The sequence below is a fragment of the Styela clava genome, chromosome 15 (assembly GCF_964204865.1).
Source record: "Styela clava chromosome 15, kaStyClav1.hap1.2, whole genome shotgun sequence".
Taxonomy (NCBI): Eukaryota; Metazoa; Chordata; class Ascidiacea; order Stolidobranchia; family Styelidae; genus Styela; species Styela clava.
In genome coordinates this window covers 3,839,860-3,859,991 of record NC_135264.1, presented here as the reverse complement: position 1 = coordinate 3,859,991, position 20,132 = coordinate 3,839,860, and the positions used below count along the sequence as shown (strand labels likewise).

Sequence of the window (20,132 nt, the reverse complement as noted above, 5' to 3'; positions counted from 1 at the left end):
TTTTTCGTTCCGCACGACCGATTGTCATGAATAATCATATTATTTGATTTAGAAGTTCTTTATGAAACCATCAAGAAAATTTGGCATATAAATGACATTTAATAAAGGATTCGAGTTATACTAAAATACTTCTATATGGCGAAGCACGCTGCATATCTCTTACAGCAGAAAGATCACGAAACTATCTCCATACGTGAATAATTTTGAGCAATACGGGATAAGATCACCGAAATTGCATTGTAACCATTGTGAAGTAACAAGGTAAATTAATAAATTATTACGTCAAACGACACGCTGCGGTTATCCGGTTAATTTTACACGGTTAAAGTGTTTTTCCTAAAATTCCCAGCCCTTTTTACAAAATTAACTTTTTATCTGAGTTCTCAATATTTACCCCAAATTGTGCCATTTTGTGCATTATGTCAGGTGGCATCGATCAAACTCGGCGGTGTGGCGCATTGTGCTATTCGTTAAGAATACGCTCGCCACCCCACCTATGATTGCCCCGCGTGGATTCGAGGGATCAAATCCCATGCGGAGATAATTATGTGCGAGAGGATTGCTACACTCCTTGCTGCCGTAGGGTGATTTACATAACCGCTGGTCGCTTACGGCTTCCTGTCCATGTCGGGTATGCGATTAGCTATCCAGGTATTTGTTTTCAGATGTATAAACTTGATGGTGGAGGACTGGTAACCTGGTCGCCATATGATAAACATAAAGAAACGCTTCCCCTGCCCCTGTTTTTTTTGCTTCGTATCGAATATTTTTCTCGAATCGAACCGATTAATCGAATATTATTGCGCAATCCTAAATCTATCTCTATTGTACAATACAAACTCAATCTCCGATATTGTGATAACGCATGTGCAGTTAAATGTAAATTACTGCTAATATTTAACATAATTATGTCTTCAAGGTTAAAAAAAAAGAGATCACATACCTCCATGATCCGGTCAAAAAATATAGAGGTCTTCAAAATTAGGGTTTCGAAAACTGTTGAGAGTTGAAAATTACACAGACTCAATATTATTCAATTATAATGAATTCAGTTTTAATAGGGCAAGCAAATCCTGTAGTAGGTGCTCTTTTGATCCTATCATCATTAGTCTTTTTGGATTTTTTCGTGCAATTTTCAGCAAAATGATAAACAACCATTAATAAAGATAAAACTATTGCTCAAGCAATTTAAAATTACATTCAAGGAAGTCATGAATTCGGAGCTAGTTTGATGACATTATTATTTGATGGCGGTATTGTAACTGTTCAACAGCCATCAAAATGCAAGCGTGCAATTATTTGTCATAGTAATAGATGGATAATATAAACTATTCCCAGCATAAGAAATTACAATACTATTGAAAGGTATTGCCATCATATGAAGGACCCTCAACACGCGTTTCAGCTCTGTACTACTTTCCTATGATTACTGACTCAGCAGCTTCGAATCGATTCTATTTATAGAACTAGCATTTTCTGCCGATACTAAATTGCTTTTTTCTCCTTGTGTACTCTCTCGAATAGTACGTCATTTTAAATATTTATTTATCAACGAAAATAAATTTTTAGTTATGGTCATGCATGAAATGGCTCATCAAATACCACCGGGCTTCAGGAGAGACACCTTTTTACTGCAAAATGAAGGCGAGAGAAATATGTTTCCGCTCACCCGATGAAAAACGCAGTGCAAAGGTAATCGTGAGGCGCTTTATGCACCTAATTTTAGCGATTCGCAAATTATCCGAATCAATTTTCGATTCGATTTCAAATATTCGGTTCGCTTGGACAGCCCTATACACCACAATGTTCACTTTCTATAACCTTGCACGAAATAACTTCTACTTCATAAAATTCGGTGGTACGATGGGGTTCGACGGGAGCGTGCAGAATAGCACAGGGGTTCGACAGGCTCGAAACGGGTAAGAACCACTGGCGCAAGGTATTGCTGTAGTAGTAGTTGACTGTGCTCACCATAAAAATTAGGTGCTCGCGATCACTGAATTTTCATGTGCTTTGGCCTGCATATACCATGATGTAAGTAACTAGTTCACGTTTAGATGTAATAGATATTTTTCGGCTTTCATCAAATTATAATAATCATAACTGATAAGTGAAAACAGTCGGAGTATCTGCACCAGATATGGTTTTATGCTTCCTCATGCATTTGTTTGTTAATTGTGACCATCGAACTGTTTGTTACTGGCGTCCAAAGAGTGTGGTTGGGATAGCCTATTTGTTCGAGTTTCCCTTATGTAAGTAACCTAACTAGTTCACTTCTGGGTGTAATGAATATTTCTTTGTCTGTTATCAATAGTCAATCTGATAAGTGAAAAAAGTCGAAGTGCATTGCGGATATGGTTATTATTCTTCTTCCCTCTTGCATTTATTTGTCAATTGTGACCATTGAACTGCTACTCGCGGGATAGCTTATGGATTCGAGTTTCAAACATTCATCAGACATAATGATTCTTTTACAGCTTTCCACTAGATACACTTGCAGAGTCTTTTGCAGCTATGACTGATATAAAACTGATATCCATTTGAACGTGGTACTGTGCTGAAACCAATCAAAAACATGTCGGTTGTTTAGCCTAATTGTGTATTTAAAGTGTGTCGCCTACACAAATAGCTTAGAAAGTACTGTTCCAGACCATGAAATTTTTATCTAAATGTTTTTCCTCTGAAAATTTTCAATACGTCATATATATATATAACAGTTTTCCTGGTGATGTTTATCTGAACACCTTAAACTGTGGTGTCGATCGACCTTTAATATTCACTGCCCCGCCATAAAACAATACGCTAACCAAAGGTGCGCTTAACCATGCTGAAGGGCTGAAAGTTTTTGTTTTATACAATTCTCTTTTGCAACTGTTTATACTTAAGCATCTTTTCATAAAGTAGAATCACTCATTCATTCACATATTTTATTATCTAAAGTTTACCCGATTTAGTTCATTTAAATACCGTGCCCGAAAAAAGGACCTAGCTTGAATTTCTAAATTGATTCTAATACAGGGGCCTAAGCCCTTCCCCTTAAAATAAGTCCCACGGTAGTCGATAGTCTCTACTACAAGTTTTAAATGATTAATAATATGTTTAGCTGTGATTTTAAATAAAAACGAGTTATTTATAAGGTAAACTGATATCAGTTTTCATATTTTGTATATTTAAAAATCTCGTAATTCTTCACTTTGTTTTTGATAAATGAAAATGAAAGACATCCTCCGAAAATAAGCCATAGTGTTATTTTTCGAAAGAAAATTGAAATAAGACACTGTCTTATTTTCGAGGAAACACCGTAGCGCTTGATGCGTTTTATTTTTAGGAAAGATGTAGTTATTAGCGTATGAATATTGAGAAGCACAAATAATGATGTGTTTAGTTTTAGTCTCAGCAACAGACCGAATCTTTTTCTTTGCAAGACTTCGATGGTGATTTCGGCTTAATAAATTATGGGCAGTATTGGAATCCAATAAATATCGTGATGGCATTATCTTGTCGGCCATATGCAACTACTGTCTCCGACTGACTCAGATATCTAAACACTAAAATGATACACTTTATCTCAAATTACTTCGGCTGACAACTGAATAATTGCACAATGCCCACGAACGTTAGGGACTTCAAGATATATTGCTTTCATTGTGTAATCCAAAAGCTTTATATTTTAAAATTATTTCCATCATAGAAACATCGACTCCAGTCGCAAATCAACGTCTTTTGTGATGGTCATTTCAGGATTTGTTTTAATGAATTATTGAATCTATGGATGTTAGGATATTCATTAGAGATCTTCTTGATAACCTTGTCAAGTTTGTCATACAAGCTGTTGACAATTGTATATAATTAGTATCTCGACGTATGCCTCTAGTCCTGGGCTACTCAACTGGCGGACCGCGGTCCGAATCCGGACCTTTCGAGTATTTGATTCGGACCGCACCTCAATCTTTATTTTGGATCTTTGGCCCTATTTTTAAAGTTTCATTTTATTAAATGACTTTTATTGTTTTGAATATATATGAAAAGAACTATAACACCATAATAAACAATCTTGATTAGCTGATAATCATTAGCCGGTCGAGGAAATGGGCGTTAGGATGCCGAAATATAATTTCTGGAAACACCGGACCCAAATAAATTTGTAGTTTTGTATGCGAAATTTTCGGTGAAAATAGTTGAATAGCCCTGCTCTAGTCTGCGCCATTTAGAGCCTCAGCTCGTCAGAGATACATACATAGTCACTCTTTTCGCTGCTATTGAGATCTTTGATCTTGTTTGGAAATTTGCGAATCATGTATATATATGTGTGTGTATTAGGTATCATGCTGAGCCTTAGCAACAACCCTTATCTTTTAAAATCTTTTACCCTTATCAGTTGTATGTAAGATCTTGTTGCTAAATTCATCCATGTACAAAAATGATACGAAATCGTTCAATTAAAACAATGCGATTTAGTCATCACATTGGAAAAACAAGGTTTCAAAATGTGTATAAACGTTATGCTTTAACAGCTCCGAATCTCCTATGGCCCCTGTTTGCTTATTTTTTTGTTCATCGTGTACATTAGACAATAACAAATGATCATAGTAACGGAATACTTTAAAGCTAAATGTGTTGCGTGGGGATGACAATACAGCAATACTTTTTTTAAATATCAGACGAAATATTTACTCAGTGTCAAGTGGCATGCTTTACTCATTTATTTCCTTTTCTACAGGACATTTATCCAGCTTATATTAATTCTGATACTATTGCGCCTCAACAATTAGAGTTGGATATCTACATTTGCTATAAAATGAGAAAATGTGTAGAAGTGCGGATAACTGTAATCCGATTTTTATTTGCCGTTGTTCGTTATCGATTCCATGTCATATGTTTCCTACGCCTGAAGTTTTTAACATTGGGAGGCTTCACCCACTATGTAAGCTATAATGTTTGTCCCTATTTTGCCCATTCAGTACATAGTTGTAAACAAATGTATATAATCAAGCAATTGTATCGTAATATTAGTAATTCAATTATTTATTTCTATTTGTATAATGGTAGAATAAAACAACTTCGATACAAAAACTACAAAAATAAAATATAAAAGCAAATATTGAACAGTAACGTTGTGTACATTTCCCGGTGCTTTGTAACGAGATGTATTGACATTTATTACAGAAAGTGCATTAAACAACGGAACATAGAACATTTATCATTGGATCATGGACATTTATCACATGATTTATCATCATGTGGCTTACATTATAAATTACAGCGAAGTCATTCTCCGATCAATATTTCATAAATTTCTAATAACATAGTTTGAGAACGTTCAGCATACCTAAAAATTCAACGTTATACTATTTTGACCATGTCACTTTGGCGAAGAGTAAAGATCGTGTCGAACATTGACGACGCATAAATTGCACACAATTGTGCAGAAGAAAGAACGACGAATTGAGCAAATGCTGAGTAATAGATATAAGAAGGTAGCGAGGTAGCAAGCATTTAAGAGCGTAAGAGAGCTTAGCTTTATAGAAGCACATGCAAAAAGTGTCCGTGTGTGACGTCACAATTGAAACACTATACTACTTAAACAACAATAATTTCGTTTTCGTTTCTCAGCATATGTAGGCCTCATATAGATGTCCCGATCCTGCGTGGCCATTCTAGGTACTTTGGTTGAGCATTGTAGATAAATTAATTTTTATAAATGTAGACCATCAAGACTATTAGGTGATGTACGTCTGGATTAATATGAACCGCATAATTATAAAAAAATAAAGTCTAAGTCTGCTAGTGTGATAACCCGTGGCGTGCGTATTGTACAAGCGACCGCGCGTCGGACATTTGGCGCAAACGTCATGACGAACTCTATGACGTCACTTCATCTGTAGATGATTTCATCCGCATGTTTTGCAACAAAGATGTCTGTAAAAACCGCATAATCCTGAAGACTGGGCTACTGAACAATAGCGAGACTTGTCCACACACAAACCTGAAAAACAGACTTATGTTTACAGGAAAAAAAAACCGATTCGAATAAAAACGATAAAAGGAAGCATATCATCCACAAAACACCAGTTTTACCAACTTTGCTAATTATATCTGCCATAACTTTCAGGGCAACGCCAATTTATGCAGCTACAAATTCAGCTTTTTAATGTGAAAAATAGTTAATTTATTTCTGCATGGAATCCATTGAACCATGCGGCTACTTAGCATTTACTTATTTGGAATGAAACGAAATAAAACTATACATATTGATGAATAATGTACAGCAATTACAACTGGTCGGTTATTTATTTCTATTTCGGCCGTGTTAATCACATAGACTATATACTCGTGGCCTTACAAGCTGAAATTATTAGGAAGAAATACCAAAATTCACTAACCTGATGACAGTGATGCAGGTGGTTTCGGATCTGGTGAAACACAAATATTTATGAACTTAGTTATTTCTGAAAAAACGTCAATTTCAAATAAAAAACTCACTTACCGTTGTGACATTGCTCCCTGTTACACGATGATGTTACGGTGGGTCTGGAATCTTTTGTACATAAGGAACCAGCTCTTTGTCGCTTATTGCCTCGAAATACACAACTTAGTATGCGAGTTTGAATTCCGTCTTCACCACAAGTGTGTGAACAAGACGACCAGCGACTAACAATCCACACAGGTTCACACCGACTTGTAGAACAAAGATCCCTCCTGAGATACGAAATGATCGCGATTACTGATTAGGTTCACTATTGCTATAAAAGGGAATATCAATAATTTTACCATACCTTCTTGGCCGAGAAGACTGTTTACATTCATTTCGTGATACCTTAGTTCCGTTAGCATTCAAACAGTATAATCGCCGAGCTCGTACACCTGTTCCACTTCCATAACATTTATGACCGCACTATTAATAATAAAGCAACAATGGTTTATTCCCTGTGTATTTTTTTTAAATACTACTTCTTCTATTTCTATAAACTTGCATTTTCTAGTGTCAACTTATTATGTATAGGCTACAACGTACAGATGCGTATTTAAAGTGATACGTTAGGGTTCTATAAGTATATATATATATTTGAAGTAATTTCCAGGGGACAAAAGAAACAAATTTGTCATGTATCTCACCGCAGACCAAGGTCCAACTTTCCACTGTGGACATGCTTCAAGAAAACACGTTTCACGGCTGACAGGTGTTGCATTTACATGATCTATCAAATCATTTACTACCGATGAATTTATGTAAAATTGTTCATTTGTACACATAGATGAATGAACTTCTTTTATGCTATTATCGGACTGTCGTACCACGCAAGCCACTTTGCGTGTTTTTTCGCCGATGCCGCACGTGTTTGAGCACGAACTCCAAGGTCCAATGTTAAACCTACAAAGGAATTTGGAAAGTGCGAACTTGTGGAATATCATAATGAGAATGTTATCTTCGAAAGAGATGAACACTGCGTACGACAAACATACCAAAGTAATAAAGATTTGACATGAACCAGTGGTGAAGCTTCATATAAGGGGTGGGTTGGCTATTATCAATGAAAATCATGATTTTCTATGAGGATGGCTATATAGAAATTCTACCCAGTTATGTTTATTTATTGTTACAAACCTTGGGGGACAGTCAATGCGATTGCATGGATATTCTGGAGCATTTGGCTTTTCAAGATTCTCGCAAAACCATTCATCAACTGGATTTTTACCTTCCTCGGCGCAAACAAGAGTTGAGTGCTGTGTGCCACTCCCGCCGCATTTATCAGTGCATGCAGTCAGGTTTCCAAAAATGTACCCATATTCTGAAATAAGGAATAGTTAACTTTCGAACAAATTTGTTAAAATCTAGATTTGCAAATAATTCCTTGTCGCTAGCATTAATCTGGTAATCATAATGCATCGATAATCATGGTACATGAATGAAGATCACAGTTTTCCTTTAAATAACAAAAGCTGAGGAATTCACTAAGTCGTGCTTCCGCTTTGATAAGCTTAGGGTAATTCTTGTTATTTTGGTAACCGAGTCAAATCGTTTTTAAAAGATTTATTTTGGAGATAACAAGTTGTTCTGTAGTTCTTTTGTACTATAAACGAATTAGTTACGCTTGAAATTTTTATCAGTGATTGCCGTGTTTTGTCTCATTACCAAAACAATATATATCAATAACTGTACATTCACATTTTTGCGACAATTTATGTATACTGTGAAAAACTTCACTGGCTTTCTGAGTTTTCCAAGATATATAAAACATATTGCTATAAATTTCAATATCAAAGTTCATATTTGTGTACAGCCGAGATAAAATTCAAATACTCTACCTATCCTGACTTTGCTTATTTTCAACGCCGTTCCTTTGGTTTTAAACGACTTCGACGTAATACAGATGGTAATGGGGTAGTTGGTCGCACGGGTCATTTAGGACGTTAATTGGTTAATTAACCACTAATTAGAGGATGGGATAAAGGCTCAAAACAACAACCAACATAGTTTACAGCAGGAAATGCACATGACGAAATTGTTCAGCTCAATTTCTATATTGAACACTTGAGGTGAATAACTCAGGGGTACTGTTAATGCTCACATAGTCTTCAAATTAGAGTGAGTTAATATTCAAGATTCCTGATCCTTTTATGAAGAATAATGCCAGAGATTTTCAAAAGAGGAAACAGGAATATATGGTAATAATCACCTATTACTTTAATCAGTAAACTTGTAGTTAAATTTCCTCCTTCATTTGTTGCATAACACGTGTAATTTCCTATAGCGTTTTCTTCAAATGACGATATCATGAGCGCCTTCCCCGACAAAGTAATCTCAAAATGTATGGAATGCGAAAAATCCTGAAGTTGTATACCATTCCGAGTCCAATGTATCTCAGATTTTGGAAAACTTACTACAGGGCATCCTGTAAGGCAATTGAATAGTATGAGAAGAGATTTCTGAGAATTTTTTTATATTATGATCAGGTGGAAGTTTACTAGAGTGAAGTCAGTAAGTCAGATCTTATCTATGATTTATTCTTTAATAAAATCCCTTTTGGTTACAAATCACTACTATTTTTACCTCAAAATTTCGGAATGTTGCATTTTTGTCCGCCACGCCATGATCAGTCAATAAGATTCATTTACCCTCACCCTGACAAATTCAATGATTTCGCTTCAAGCAAAATTAATATGATGCTAACGTTATACCTATTATAACATGGGTTCCTTTTTTAACTTTATACTTCGATTTTCCCAAAGAAGTCATAAAAAGTCGCGGAAATTGTTCCAATTCGTAGTTCCGTAATTCTGCAAATTGACTGTCATCATCTGCCAAGTGGGGTGGTTCTGAATGATATAAATATAAATTGAAATGTTCTGCAAAGTACGGGTATCGGATACCAGACTAATGACCCAGCGTAATAAATATTCATTCAAATCCCAAGTTTTGATGAAAATATGAATGAATTGTGTGCAAAAGTTTATAACGGAGTCAGCATTATGTGATTTCAAAAATGAGTTCCAGGAAATATTGCACTCGTCTATAACAACAGCATATTTCTATGTTGCTCTTTAATCATTTACCTTTTCATATACTTCAGAATATCCTATGTCATAACATAATGGATGAATAAATAAAACTAGCATGTTTCTCAGTCTATGTTATCTTAGAATAAATTATAACTGTAAGCAAGATACTCTTGTTATTATTGGATATGGAATTAATCATGCTAAGTTGTGACAAGCCTACTGTTCCACGAATTTCAAAAGTGTATCAGACAAAAGTATGTGTATATAACATATAAAACAAGTGGATACTACTTGAGCGAGCATCGAAGACACAGTTCGTCAATAATATTCTGTAATACATAACTTAATACCTGAATAACGAATGGAAATGCCATTGTAGTTTCGATTACTTTATCTATATGCGATTGTTTTGATATCATACCTAGTAACGTTAGAACTGAAGCTTGATAGTCAGTGCCTGCCGGATTGCTAGCTTCGCAGCTGTACGTTCCCTGATCAGCTTTTGTGGTTGATTCTATCAGCAATGTATTGTCGTAAAGAGTTCTTGAATTATCACCTAAACCCGAGACATCTTTATTCCAAACTACGTGTGGTTCCGGAAAACCTTTTAACAAAATAAAAAAGTGTAAATTTGCTGTGAATTTGAAACCTGCATCAACGATTTTGAACCATAAAACTATGGTTACTATAGTCATAGTCATATAGATAGCCTAAATGTTGTCTTAGAAAGCGATTTTAGTCTTGTAAGGCTATCGGCAACACTTGAGCACAAGGAAAACAAAAATTATACGTGTCGGTGCATTCTTTTACCAATCATTTTTACTTAATCAGGAACCGGGTATGCGACCATGTGCTTATAAGCAAGAAAAACAGCAAGGCTAAAATGCTTACAAAATTAACCCATTGTCATTAAGCCTATATAATATTCAGTTCGTTACCTTCCACACGGCAGCTTATTCTGACTGTCGATCCCAGTCTTGCTTTTATGGTGGAACCAACAGTAACATCAACAAAAGCTGAATTTAGGTTAAAATATACATCGCTGGTTGAGACAATTTTAGGCTTTTTAGCAACGTTCATAGTTGTAGAAGCAGAGTCGCTTCCTAGTTCGTTAGTAGCCTTGCAAGTGTACACGCCAGCATCGCTGAGGTCTGGCCGAAGTATTCGAAGCGAGTGATCAGATCTTAAAATGATGTACCTAAAAAAGACAGTACTATTAAATTATACTAATAAATTAAATGGACGACTGGGAAAGGTATACGCTATAGAACAGATTTTGATTGTAACTCATCTATAAGTAATTTTGATAGTTTGGGGAAAACTGACATTGCCCTACAATTCAAAACTCTCGTTCAGTTTTAATTTCTCGATTTCTTCGTGTCATGGAATGTACATGTGTTTTTCAAGCAAATATCAGTCAGTCATAACATGTATGTCCTTTTTTTTAATTCAGAGCAATAAATTTATAAAACCAACACCACCCAAATGCCAGCAACATTAGTTGTGAAGCCGAGGAACAGCGCAAATCCTACAAGGATTAACTTGTGCGACGTTTAAATCAATCTTCTTACCTGTCTCCTGTCTTAATCTCCATGTCGTCTTTAAGCCATTCAAGATAGGGCGTCGGAAATCCCGAAGCTTCACAAAGCAATGTGACTGTTTCCGGCTCCGCGACCACCAAATCCCCTCCAACGTAAGTTACAATGTCGCCAGCCACTTGCATTGGCGCCTCTGTGGGTTGGATCAAAATTCGTGGCTCGGAGAATTTGCGTATGTCTAATACTCCGAAACGGTCATACTGATTGTTCTCGGACACTCTATCCGGTTTAACCAAAGGAGGCTTTTCATAGTCGATCCTATCCGGAACCGGAACAAACGAAAGGCCACGGGGTGGTTCTAAAATTTCGACTCCAGTTCGGTCGTCTTCCGTCTCTGTCGTCTCAAATGACGTCATGTCGTAGAAATTGCCGTCTACCTGTTCGGAAATTTTATTGCTTGAATTACGATTTTATAGATCTGTTTTATACCACCGATTTTTAAAGAGTATTTTGATAAATGAGGTCTACAAAGACGCCGAAGACGGAAATGTATGCTCAGCGTAACGCTAAAAAGTGTTTGCTCATAAAATTTAAGCTGTTGTGTCATCGTATAGGGCCGACAGAGTGTACTAAAACCGACAAGAGATTAAACAAAACTGAAATTTATTTCTCATCAACCCGATAAAGTATATAAATTGTAACTCAAAAGCGTAAATTTCAACAATAAAAGATTCTTTGTGAAAGATTTTATTGTCAATAGGAACAATAACCTTGGGTTTGTGTGACTTACCTCCCGCTTTCACATAAGTTTACTTAGTCGGGAGATACGGAAGAGATTTATTGATGGAAATGACATCATCGCGGAAACTACAGGAATATGGTAAGTATTTTCTTATTTTTGAAAGCGTTTTTAATTATTCCAAGTTTAAACAATGGTCTAGTTTAATGTTTAATAATAAAACAAATTCTTGCGATAATAGATTAACAAAACTTGCTGCTGATTTATATCTATGTTTACTTAATACAAGTGCCAGTGGGGCCTATTCACAATTTAAGAGTCGTGCATCGCCGTCGCCGCCTTTAATGTTGAAATGTACACGAATTAACACTTAACATATCCGTTTACTTTTGCAATTCAATTTCAAAGGTAGTTCAATATACAAACAAGTATCTTTATCGGACGGAAGTTTGTTAACCATACTTGTGCAAACTTACTATAATTATTAATCATTGTGATGAATTTGTCGCACAATAGCCAATTCATTCATAAATTTGAAAGCAATCAGCGATATGTCACTTTACGCCACGAATTATACTGAAGTCAAAATCGGAAACATCTCATCGTGATAAATATAGTATGATACGAGTACAAATTACTGTATATTCTATATTAGTATCTTTAAAACAATGAGTGGGTATGGGATTCGTTTGGTGTGTTATGTTTTCGAGCGCCATCTAATCATTTTGCTTATTCAAAAACACTAGCAAACGCATTCATGTTATATATGAGATGCCGAATTCATCAGAGATGCACGCGTAGCGAGCTGCCAAGAAACATTAGCGTTGTGTCAAACGGTCATTAACATAATCAGATATTTGTATATATTTTGTACATTTATCATGTTGCTTGCCTTTTTCATTCAACGTAATTGGCGACTTTACGTTTATCTCGACTAAGTATGTCTGATGGTTTTAAAGAAAATAGAAGAGCGTTTTAAAAGTTGAGCATAACACATCTAAGCGCTTCAGAAATTGCCTATTTACAGTTTTTCCACGACTATTAGAGCGGGTATCAGAAATTAAAATGTATTATTTATAACCCAAATGAGTATATCGTATATTTTCACTTACCTGTCGTAAATGTTCGGGTGATATATCTAATTTTTGTTGGTTTTCCCTCTCAGCAATTGCTATCAAGTCTTCTAGTATCTAAAAATAATCGAAAATGGTTGATCAATATCAATAAAATCCTGTGATATTATTATTAGCAAAACAAATACTATGGTTGCAACCTAAATACGTATTCAATCATTTAGAGTTAGACCCAGGAGTCACAGAAGTCTTACCTCTTTGTCAGTCTTTCCAGCTCCTCCATTTTCAAATTCTGGCCATTCGTTCTCGGACGCCAATATTGGAGCGGGCGTAACTGTTATTTCTGCTGGTCTCCTAAACGCTTGTATGGGCGGCGCTTTGTGTTCGATGGATCCACCAACAGAAGCCGATATTACAGATGGTCGAACAGCTCCTCGTCGACGTTTTTCAAACTCAGTTGAAATCTGCGCGAGAATAAATGAAAATTTGAAAGTGCGCAAACAACGACAAAAATATTATCACAAATGAAATGCAGTAAAATACAAGTTAGATAATTTTAGGTATTATCCTTAAATTTACAATAGTACTGAGGGTAGATGTTGTGTATTGGGTGTCGCTGCTCGATAACTAGCTTGGTTCCCCGCGATTTCCCTTCCCCTGTGTACTTTCCATGTTTTTCGTATTTTCTGTGTTCTATTGTTTTTCTTATTTACTGGTTGGAAAAAATTAACTTGACCTAACCACTTCAGAAAAAAAAGATGTAACTCATAATAACAGGGGTATGTGTGAAAAATATATTTGCTTATTTGTGAAAAGAGATTGAATTATTCTTATTTACAATTCTACTCAGAAATAATCTTCCATTAACCAGTGACTCAAATATATACCGACCAGGAATCAAAACATTCTATCAAATCTACAAAAAATACACTACTCTATATATTACTCTCAAAGGTATAATATCAGCCTAGCCTATAATGTAATAAAGAGGTTGTTACGTGGTCAGGTTCATAAGGTCTGCTCGGAATTGCTCGCCTGCGATGCTCTCCGTACACTTGATTATGAGAAAGGCCCATTTTTCGACCTTGAAGCAAAATATTTATATGAAAATAAAGCTTTTAGTTACTTTTATTCAAAGCAAAATGACATCATTGGTGATATTTCACCCTTGAGCTCTCATAACAAGTATCATATTTGGATTACGTAATGATATTAAGCGCAAATTTAGCCACTCGGAATACGTAGACCGATAATGACGCTTATACATCTTGTTACAACATGTTGTAAAACAATTGAAGTGCTCTTAATAATAATTTGTTCAATATACGCTTAATATGAGAAAAATGCTAGACGAGGAATAAAAATTTACACTTGATTGCGTATGCGCTTTAGATAAATCCTGAATGAGAATGTGCTTTATTCATGGTACGTGAAAAATAAGGAAAAAAACTTGAATAAATTGCAGTCAATATTTCGATTCAAAAATTATTTCTTGATTGATTTATGGATTCATGCGCTAATTGGTTATTAATAACCTCAAATTCAATCCCAAGACAAGCGAAATGACAAATAATTTGATTTATTGGATGGTTTCTATTTTCGATCTCAATATAATTGTGAAAAATAAGATCGGAAGATATGCTTTTTTGGGGGTAATTTATTTTTGGTTGGGGGTAGTCCGTCATGAGTTAGTTTTTTTTTATGTTTAAGACCATAAACGGACAACAATCGATTTGCATTCAACGATTCCCTGTCGAGTTTCTTAAATTTTGAAATTATTCGAATAATATGCGAAAAGACCTAATCATATTTCCGCTCACCTGGTCTAGTAATATTCAATACAAAATGAGCGGAGGATTCGCCTGCGACACACGTATATTGGCCAACATTGCTAGCGTCGGTGCTACGAATTCTTAGACTGCTATCTGGCATCATTGTTATGTCGTCGTCATCAGGTATAATCTCATTTCCATTAAATTTCCAGTAAATGAGAGCTTTTCGGTACCTGGTAATAAAAAACAAAACACTTATTCAAAGACAAATGATGTATAGCAAACAATAAATCTAATATGAGAAAAGCAACGTCCACTTTTATACGAAGATTGAAGAGTGACATTATGATTATACACGTAATCACCTCAACACTGGACATCGTATGATAACAGTAGTCCTTGGTAAAACATATGCAGTCATGCCGACAACGAACCGAACTTTTGACATTCTCTGTCGTTGTATAAACGTTCTTCGAGCTGTGATAATCTTGGGTACTCTGGGCGCCATTCGTCTTGATGAGCTGGCAACTATTGAAAGGCGATTTTTTAGGCAATAAATCAGATAGAATATTCAGCAAGAAAAAAAAGTAAAATCTGAGGAAAGAGCTATTAACCTCCTGCGCATTTTCCTTGTCTACAATATCGTTCGACGATGGGCCTCGTCAAGTGTGAACAATGTCCCAGTGAAATGGGTTGAAGAACGTGTTGTCCAGCGGCTATTTGGACGCACGTCAGTTCGCGCAGTTGTACTCCTCTTCCACAAGTTACCGAACACTGAATAAGAACGAGGCGACAAAATGAGAAACAGATTCGTTTAGTTTAAAAATAACGATTTCTTTGGAAATGCGTTTGACATTTCCACAAATTTTTCTAATTGGATACAATTTAAAATTTGGTGATAAATCACGTAAAAAGACTAATTATGTTATTTTTTTTGCTCAATTAGTGGCTTTATGGAATTACCGTGGTCGCTCATATAACTTTGTTCAGAAATCAGTCTTCTCTATTTAGATTGGTGAGCTGGTTGGCAGAAAAACAATACATTTTGTCCCAGTATAGTTGGAAATATGAGAATAGGTATGTACAGGTAAGAACGTGGGTATTAACCAACCTCCGACCACTTTTTTACTGCGTATCGTGGTGGACAGTCAATAATTGCGCATTTTCTTTTAGAGGAAGGACGAACACGAGAACAATAAACATCTGGGACGCGCTCAGTAGTGCCGGTAGCTAATCTCTGTGTGCAAAATGATTGACGTTTCTGAATTCCACGACCGCATGTTCTGGAGCACTGGTTTTATAAAGTAGAAGAAGACAGTAAGTAGTTGAATCCAATATATGGCTAACTTTACGATTCAATAATTGAAAGTGAGAGACTGACTTATTAAAATATCAGAGAACCGATAATTGGTATTTGAATTGATGAAATGTACAAGCCTTGATTTCTCGTATAGTGGTCTAAAATTTAAACAATAGTAATACAAATTTATATTGTTTTTTCTTTCGAGTAAAAATATTGAAAATAACGGTATTTATCCGCATATTTCAGTATTTCGTCGACAACCTCCCGAGAATCCAGAACTCTGAAATAACGGTATCAATCAATTTCTGAATTAACTTTGCAATTTTTTTAACAAGCCTATTCAAATGACTCCATGAACGTATATATTATTAATGTTTACCAACCTCAGACCACGGTCCAGGTGTCCACACCGGCGCACAAGAAATCAAAGAACAACTTCTAGATGATATTGGTTTGGGATAAGGACACATTACTTCAGGAAGTTGTGATGTAGATCCATAACTATGAGAATCAATTTTTTCGTCGGCCATGTTTTTACAAATGACCGACCTGGACTGTGTCCCTCTCCCGCAAGTAGTTGTGCATTCTCCGTAAGGACCAACTTCCCACCTAAATATTATGGGTAACTGATTAGAAATTTTGCTCAATCTTGAAAACTGTCATCAGAGCCCAAATAGTATGCGATACATGAATTTATATTTTTGAACGTAACTTTTACTTTTGAATAGGGAAAGAAATAATTAAATTTCAAATATTTCACAAACACTGTATTTTGAATTGTTTATTGGCAGGCTTTAAGTTTAATATATGACCGATAAAAAAGATAGAATGTTGAATAATTGGTCCATAAAATACGTTCACAAAAGTCACGCACGTGATGAGATAAGAAGTTCGAACGCAAGACGCTTTACTTTTGTTCCCGCTTACCTAAATCAATATAAAAGGCTGTTGGGGCTAGCCAGGGTTAATGCGTTATCTGCTGGTTGTTAGCGTTCCAGGTATTTGAAAAATGTGACGCAGATGCATCATCTACCAAACGTATTCCGAAATGAAAACTATGAGCTGGCGAGTAATTCCTCAATAAATATTGACACAATAACTAAGATTCGTCTTAAATATTTTAACCGAAATAAGATATAATATAATCTAATATAAATGTTCTTTTGCATGGTCCTATTTATTCAGAACATAAATGGTCGACTTCGTGTAGATTTATTGGCCCGGGCGGACGGCCCGTTTATATCATTCATCTCGTTTATAATAGTTGCTGTAGTCATCAGAAACATTTATTTATGAAGCCAAGTGGGAGATAAGATTCCGGACTGCTATGATATACAAATTGAAAATACTGACAAGAGCGAAAGAACTTGGAAAATATACGGAAATTTGTTAAAGTTTGTTGATAAAGTTCTGCAATATAAAAACATTGGAAATTTTCAATATTGGTTTCGTAAATACCGTTATACGGAAAGCACTGGTCATCTTGAAGGATGAATAAATAAATGAAGATGCCCCAGCTACCGCCTTCCTAGTTTTGGGACGTTTAATTTTTCCTAGATTGGGAAATTATGCGACAGCAGGCCTATTTTATCCCACAAAATCTATGATCAGAAGCCATGTTGAAAACTGAATAAAGTTTGAAACAAAATATACAATTGGGTAAAAAATTCTAGATTATGATTGCTTGGGAAATTTCATACTTCAGATGGTGATAATCAAAGTCGGAATTTACGACAAAAACAAACAAAAAACATGTAGTTAAAAATTAGGCAAGTCTTGCAAACGACAGTATTTTTATGATCATTATTATTTTTCAAGCTGAGAGCTGGAGTCAAAGTAAAAATTTAGCTCAATCACGAGTCGTGAGTTTGGTTCGTTTGAGGTCGGAGTCGGTTCTAAATTTTCCTGTATGCTTCAGTCTTGTTTTCGCAACAAAATTCGGATACATAATACGGATGTGGACATTCTAATAGGAAAATATTACAGAAGAAAGACTGGACACACTGTTAGAAAATAACATCTCCCGGATCACTATTAAATAACGCGCGTGTTGATACAAATGTAGGTTATCGATCGATTCGTTTGTCGTTTTCTGAGAATCGACCGCGTTCTGTGGGTTGCCAATTTATACTTTGTTTTAGTTTGCCTAGCCTTGTAGACAGGGAGGATTTCATAAGCTCGGCGACTAATAGATGACATGGTCAAAGTACACAACGCTATGTAAATATGGTGTTATATTATAAGCGTGGCTATCACGTTTTGTGGACTATCTATAAAATCACGAACGATCTAAATGAGAAATGTTCTTATGGGGTTAATATGTTTAAAAGACAAAATTCAATGGATAATCATCACAATATTGTTATTCAATGTTATTTTTGTTAGAATTCACCACCTCTGACACCTTTGGTGATGCAGTGAACAATTTTAACTATCGACGAAAGTTGTTTAACATTTTCAAAAATGTTCTGAAGAAAAAAAAAAGAAAAAAATATGGATATATATTCGTTACATATTGCATGACTGTATTCACAAAACCGGAATAGCGTTCCGTATAGGCTACAACAACTTTCGTATATGCGAGTTACTTTTACGGTGTTTTTATCAATTTTTTAGCTTATACCTGAAAATTATTGAAATTAAAGTAAAAATATACAATGTACCTATTAGACTATACCTTTGTTGTTTCTGGTGGGCTAAGATGACGAGTACATAATAAAATTGGATATCGATAACGGGGTAGGTTATTTTACCTCGAGCTTGAATTCGCTGTGGAACGATTATATTCTTATTGTTTGTCGATTAAATAATGACTGATATATCGTTTGTTCTCTTTTGTTTGTAAAGTTTAACTTCACAGCGGATTGAATATATGATAATAATGTGTAGCACAATGTAGAGTGATTTAAATCCTCCGCGCTAACCTTTAAACTAAAAACACATAATAAATAGGGCGAGTGTTCGTTTATTGGTGAACGTTCACAAAATTAACATATCTACTAGCAAATTATCATGACTAGAAATGTCAAGTAAATGTGAATTCTCTAATTTGTACAATTCTCAGAGGCATAAGAGAACTAAATGGATTATCCAAGTGTCGAAATAGGAATACGATGGCTCATATTTCCACCCAACATACTAAGTTTGGCGACAAACTAAAAACTATCTGCATCATACTGATTCAAAGGCTCTTAATATTGGGCACAACAAGGACCTGTGAATGGTTTAAATCCATATCGCTATTATCGGATAAAAACATAATAACGTGTTAACTTACCTTACTGGTACAGCCAGAATGCAGGGTAGAAGTGCAAATAATAATATCACGCATGTCCAGTGAAATAACTTAATTGACGTCGTATTCCTACGCAATGACGAAACATGATCCTTTGTAATAAAATCTGGCAACAGATGTAGAATCTCTGCGCAGTAATTTGTTTTCGAAGTGGGGTCAAGTGCAGTAACAATTGGTAGTGTACCGGTACTCAAGCGGTCTTGGTCTACTTGTTGAATATGGGACTGTGACTTGGATTCACAATATGTTTTATTTACTGAGGGTCTCCATTTACACTGAACTTCGGCAAAATTGTCCATTTTGTAGCTATGTCTCGAACGTCTTTGATTTTCGTGGGTGGATAGCTTATCACAGTGATAACGATATGGTGACATTTCTTCTGTCATTGAATACTCGGTGTGAGTTAGATTTAAGATATTGCTGGATGATTCACCATGAGTTCGGGCAGCATGAGGTGGATTTAGTCCGACATCATGCAGGCAATGACACTGATCACACAGAGCCATTAAGTTTATTGTTCAATACTCCGCGACAAAAAATCAGTCAGGTTTTCGCAGCAGTTTCATGTATATATTGAATGTCTTTTCATTGTTTTCTTACTTTCATACCTAGATATTTTGTGTGAATCTGTAAAATATGAAAATATTAATCTACATATGTGATTAACCCACCATAAAGTTATGAAATGGTAATATAAGAATGTCAATGAACGAATAGGTTGGGTTTGAACACACACAGCTCATAACAACATTAGACCATAGGTCTGAAGAAATATTAAAATCATCTCTATGTTTAGAACGGTCAGGAAGTAAAATGGAGGGTCCCGTCTAACCATATATAGTTCGTGCTTGTGGAGCATGACTACTATATTTATCGCATCATTCACGCACGTGGAGACGAAACGTTCCTTC

General features: G+C 35.5%; 1 protein-coding gene and 1 long non-coding RNA gene across 4 annotated transcripts; one reads left to right on the top strand and one right to left on the bottom strand.

Annotated features, from left to right (window-relative positions):
- Positions 1–5,002: 5,002 nt before the first annotated feature.
- On the bottom strand, positions 5,003–19,848 carry LOC120334284 (ADAMTS-like protein 1). Of its 2 annotated transcripts, XM_039401756.2 has the most exons (20): positions 19,204–19,848; positions 16,310–16,535; positions 15,735–15,914; positions 15,238–15,397; positions 14,989–15,151; positions 14,672–14,856; positions 13,850–13,935; positions 13,106–13,315; positions 12,891–12,968; positions 11,073–11,476; positions 10,440–10,699; positions 9,923–10,105; positions 9,181–9,318; positions 8,679–8,894; positions 7,607–7,790; positions 7,117–7,372; positions 6,777–6,895; positions 6,488–6,699; positions 6,384–6,413; positions 5,003–5,986 (listed from the first exon to the last, which is right to left on the bottom strand). In XM_039401756.2, the coding sequence occupies exons 1-20, from the start codon at positions 19,725–19,727 to the stop codon at positions 5,892–5,894; spliced, it is 3,909 nt and encodes a 1,302-aa protein (XP_039257690.2). In that variant the 5' UTR covers positions 19,728–19,848; the 3' UTR covers positions 5,003–5,891. The 2 variants fall into 2 exon arrangements, with proteins under 2 accessions (XP_039257690.2, XP_039257691.2); XM_039401757.2 differs by lacking the exon at positions 15,735–15,914.
- Positions 11,486–16,391, top strand: LOC120334285 (uncharacterized). Of its 2 annotated transcripts, none has more exons than XR_005568448.2 (4): positions 11,486–11,919; positions 15,635–15,700; positions 15,797–15,940; positions 16,173–16,391. It is a non-coding gene; the product is annotated as an uncharacterized LOC120334285 (long non-coding RNA). The 2 variants fall into 2 exon arrangements; XR_005568447.2 differs by having other exon boundaries at positions 15,635–15,710.
- Positions 19,849–20,132: the final 284 nt, after the last annotated feature.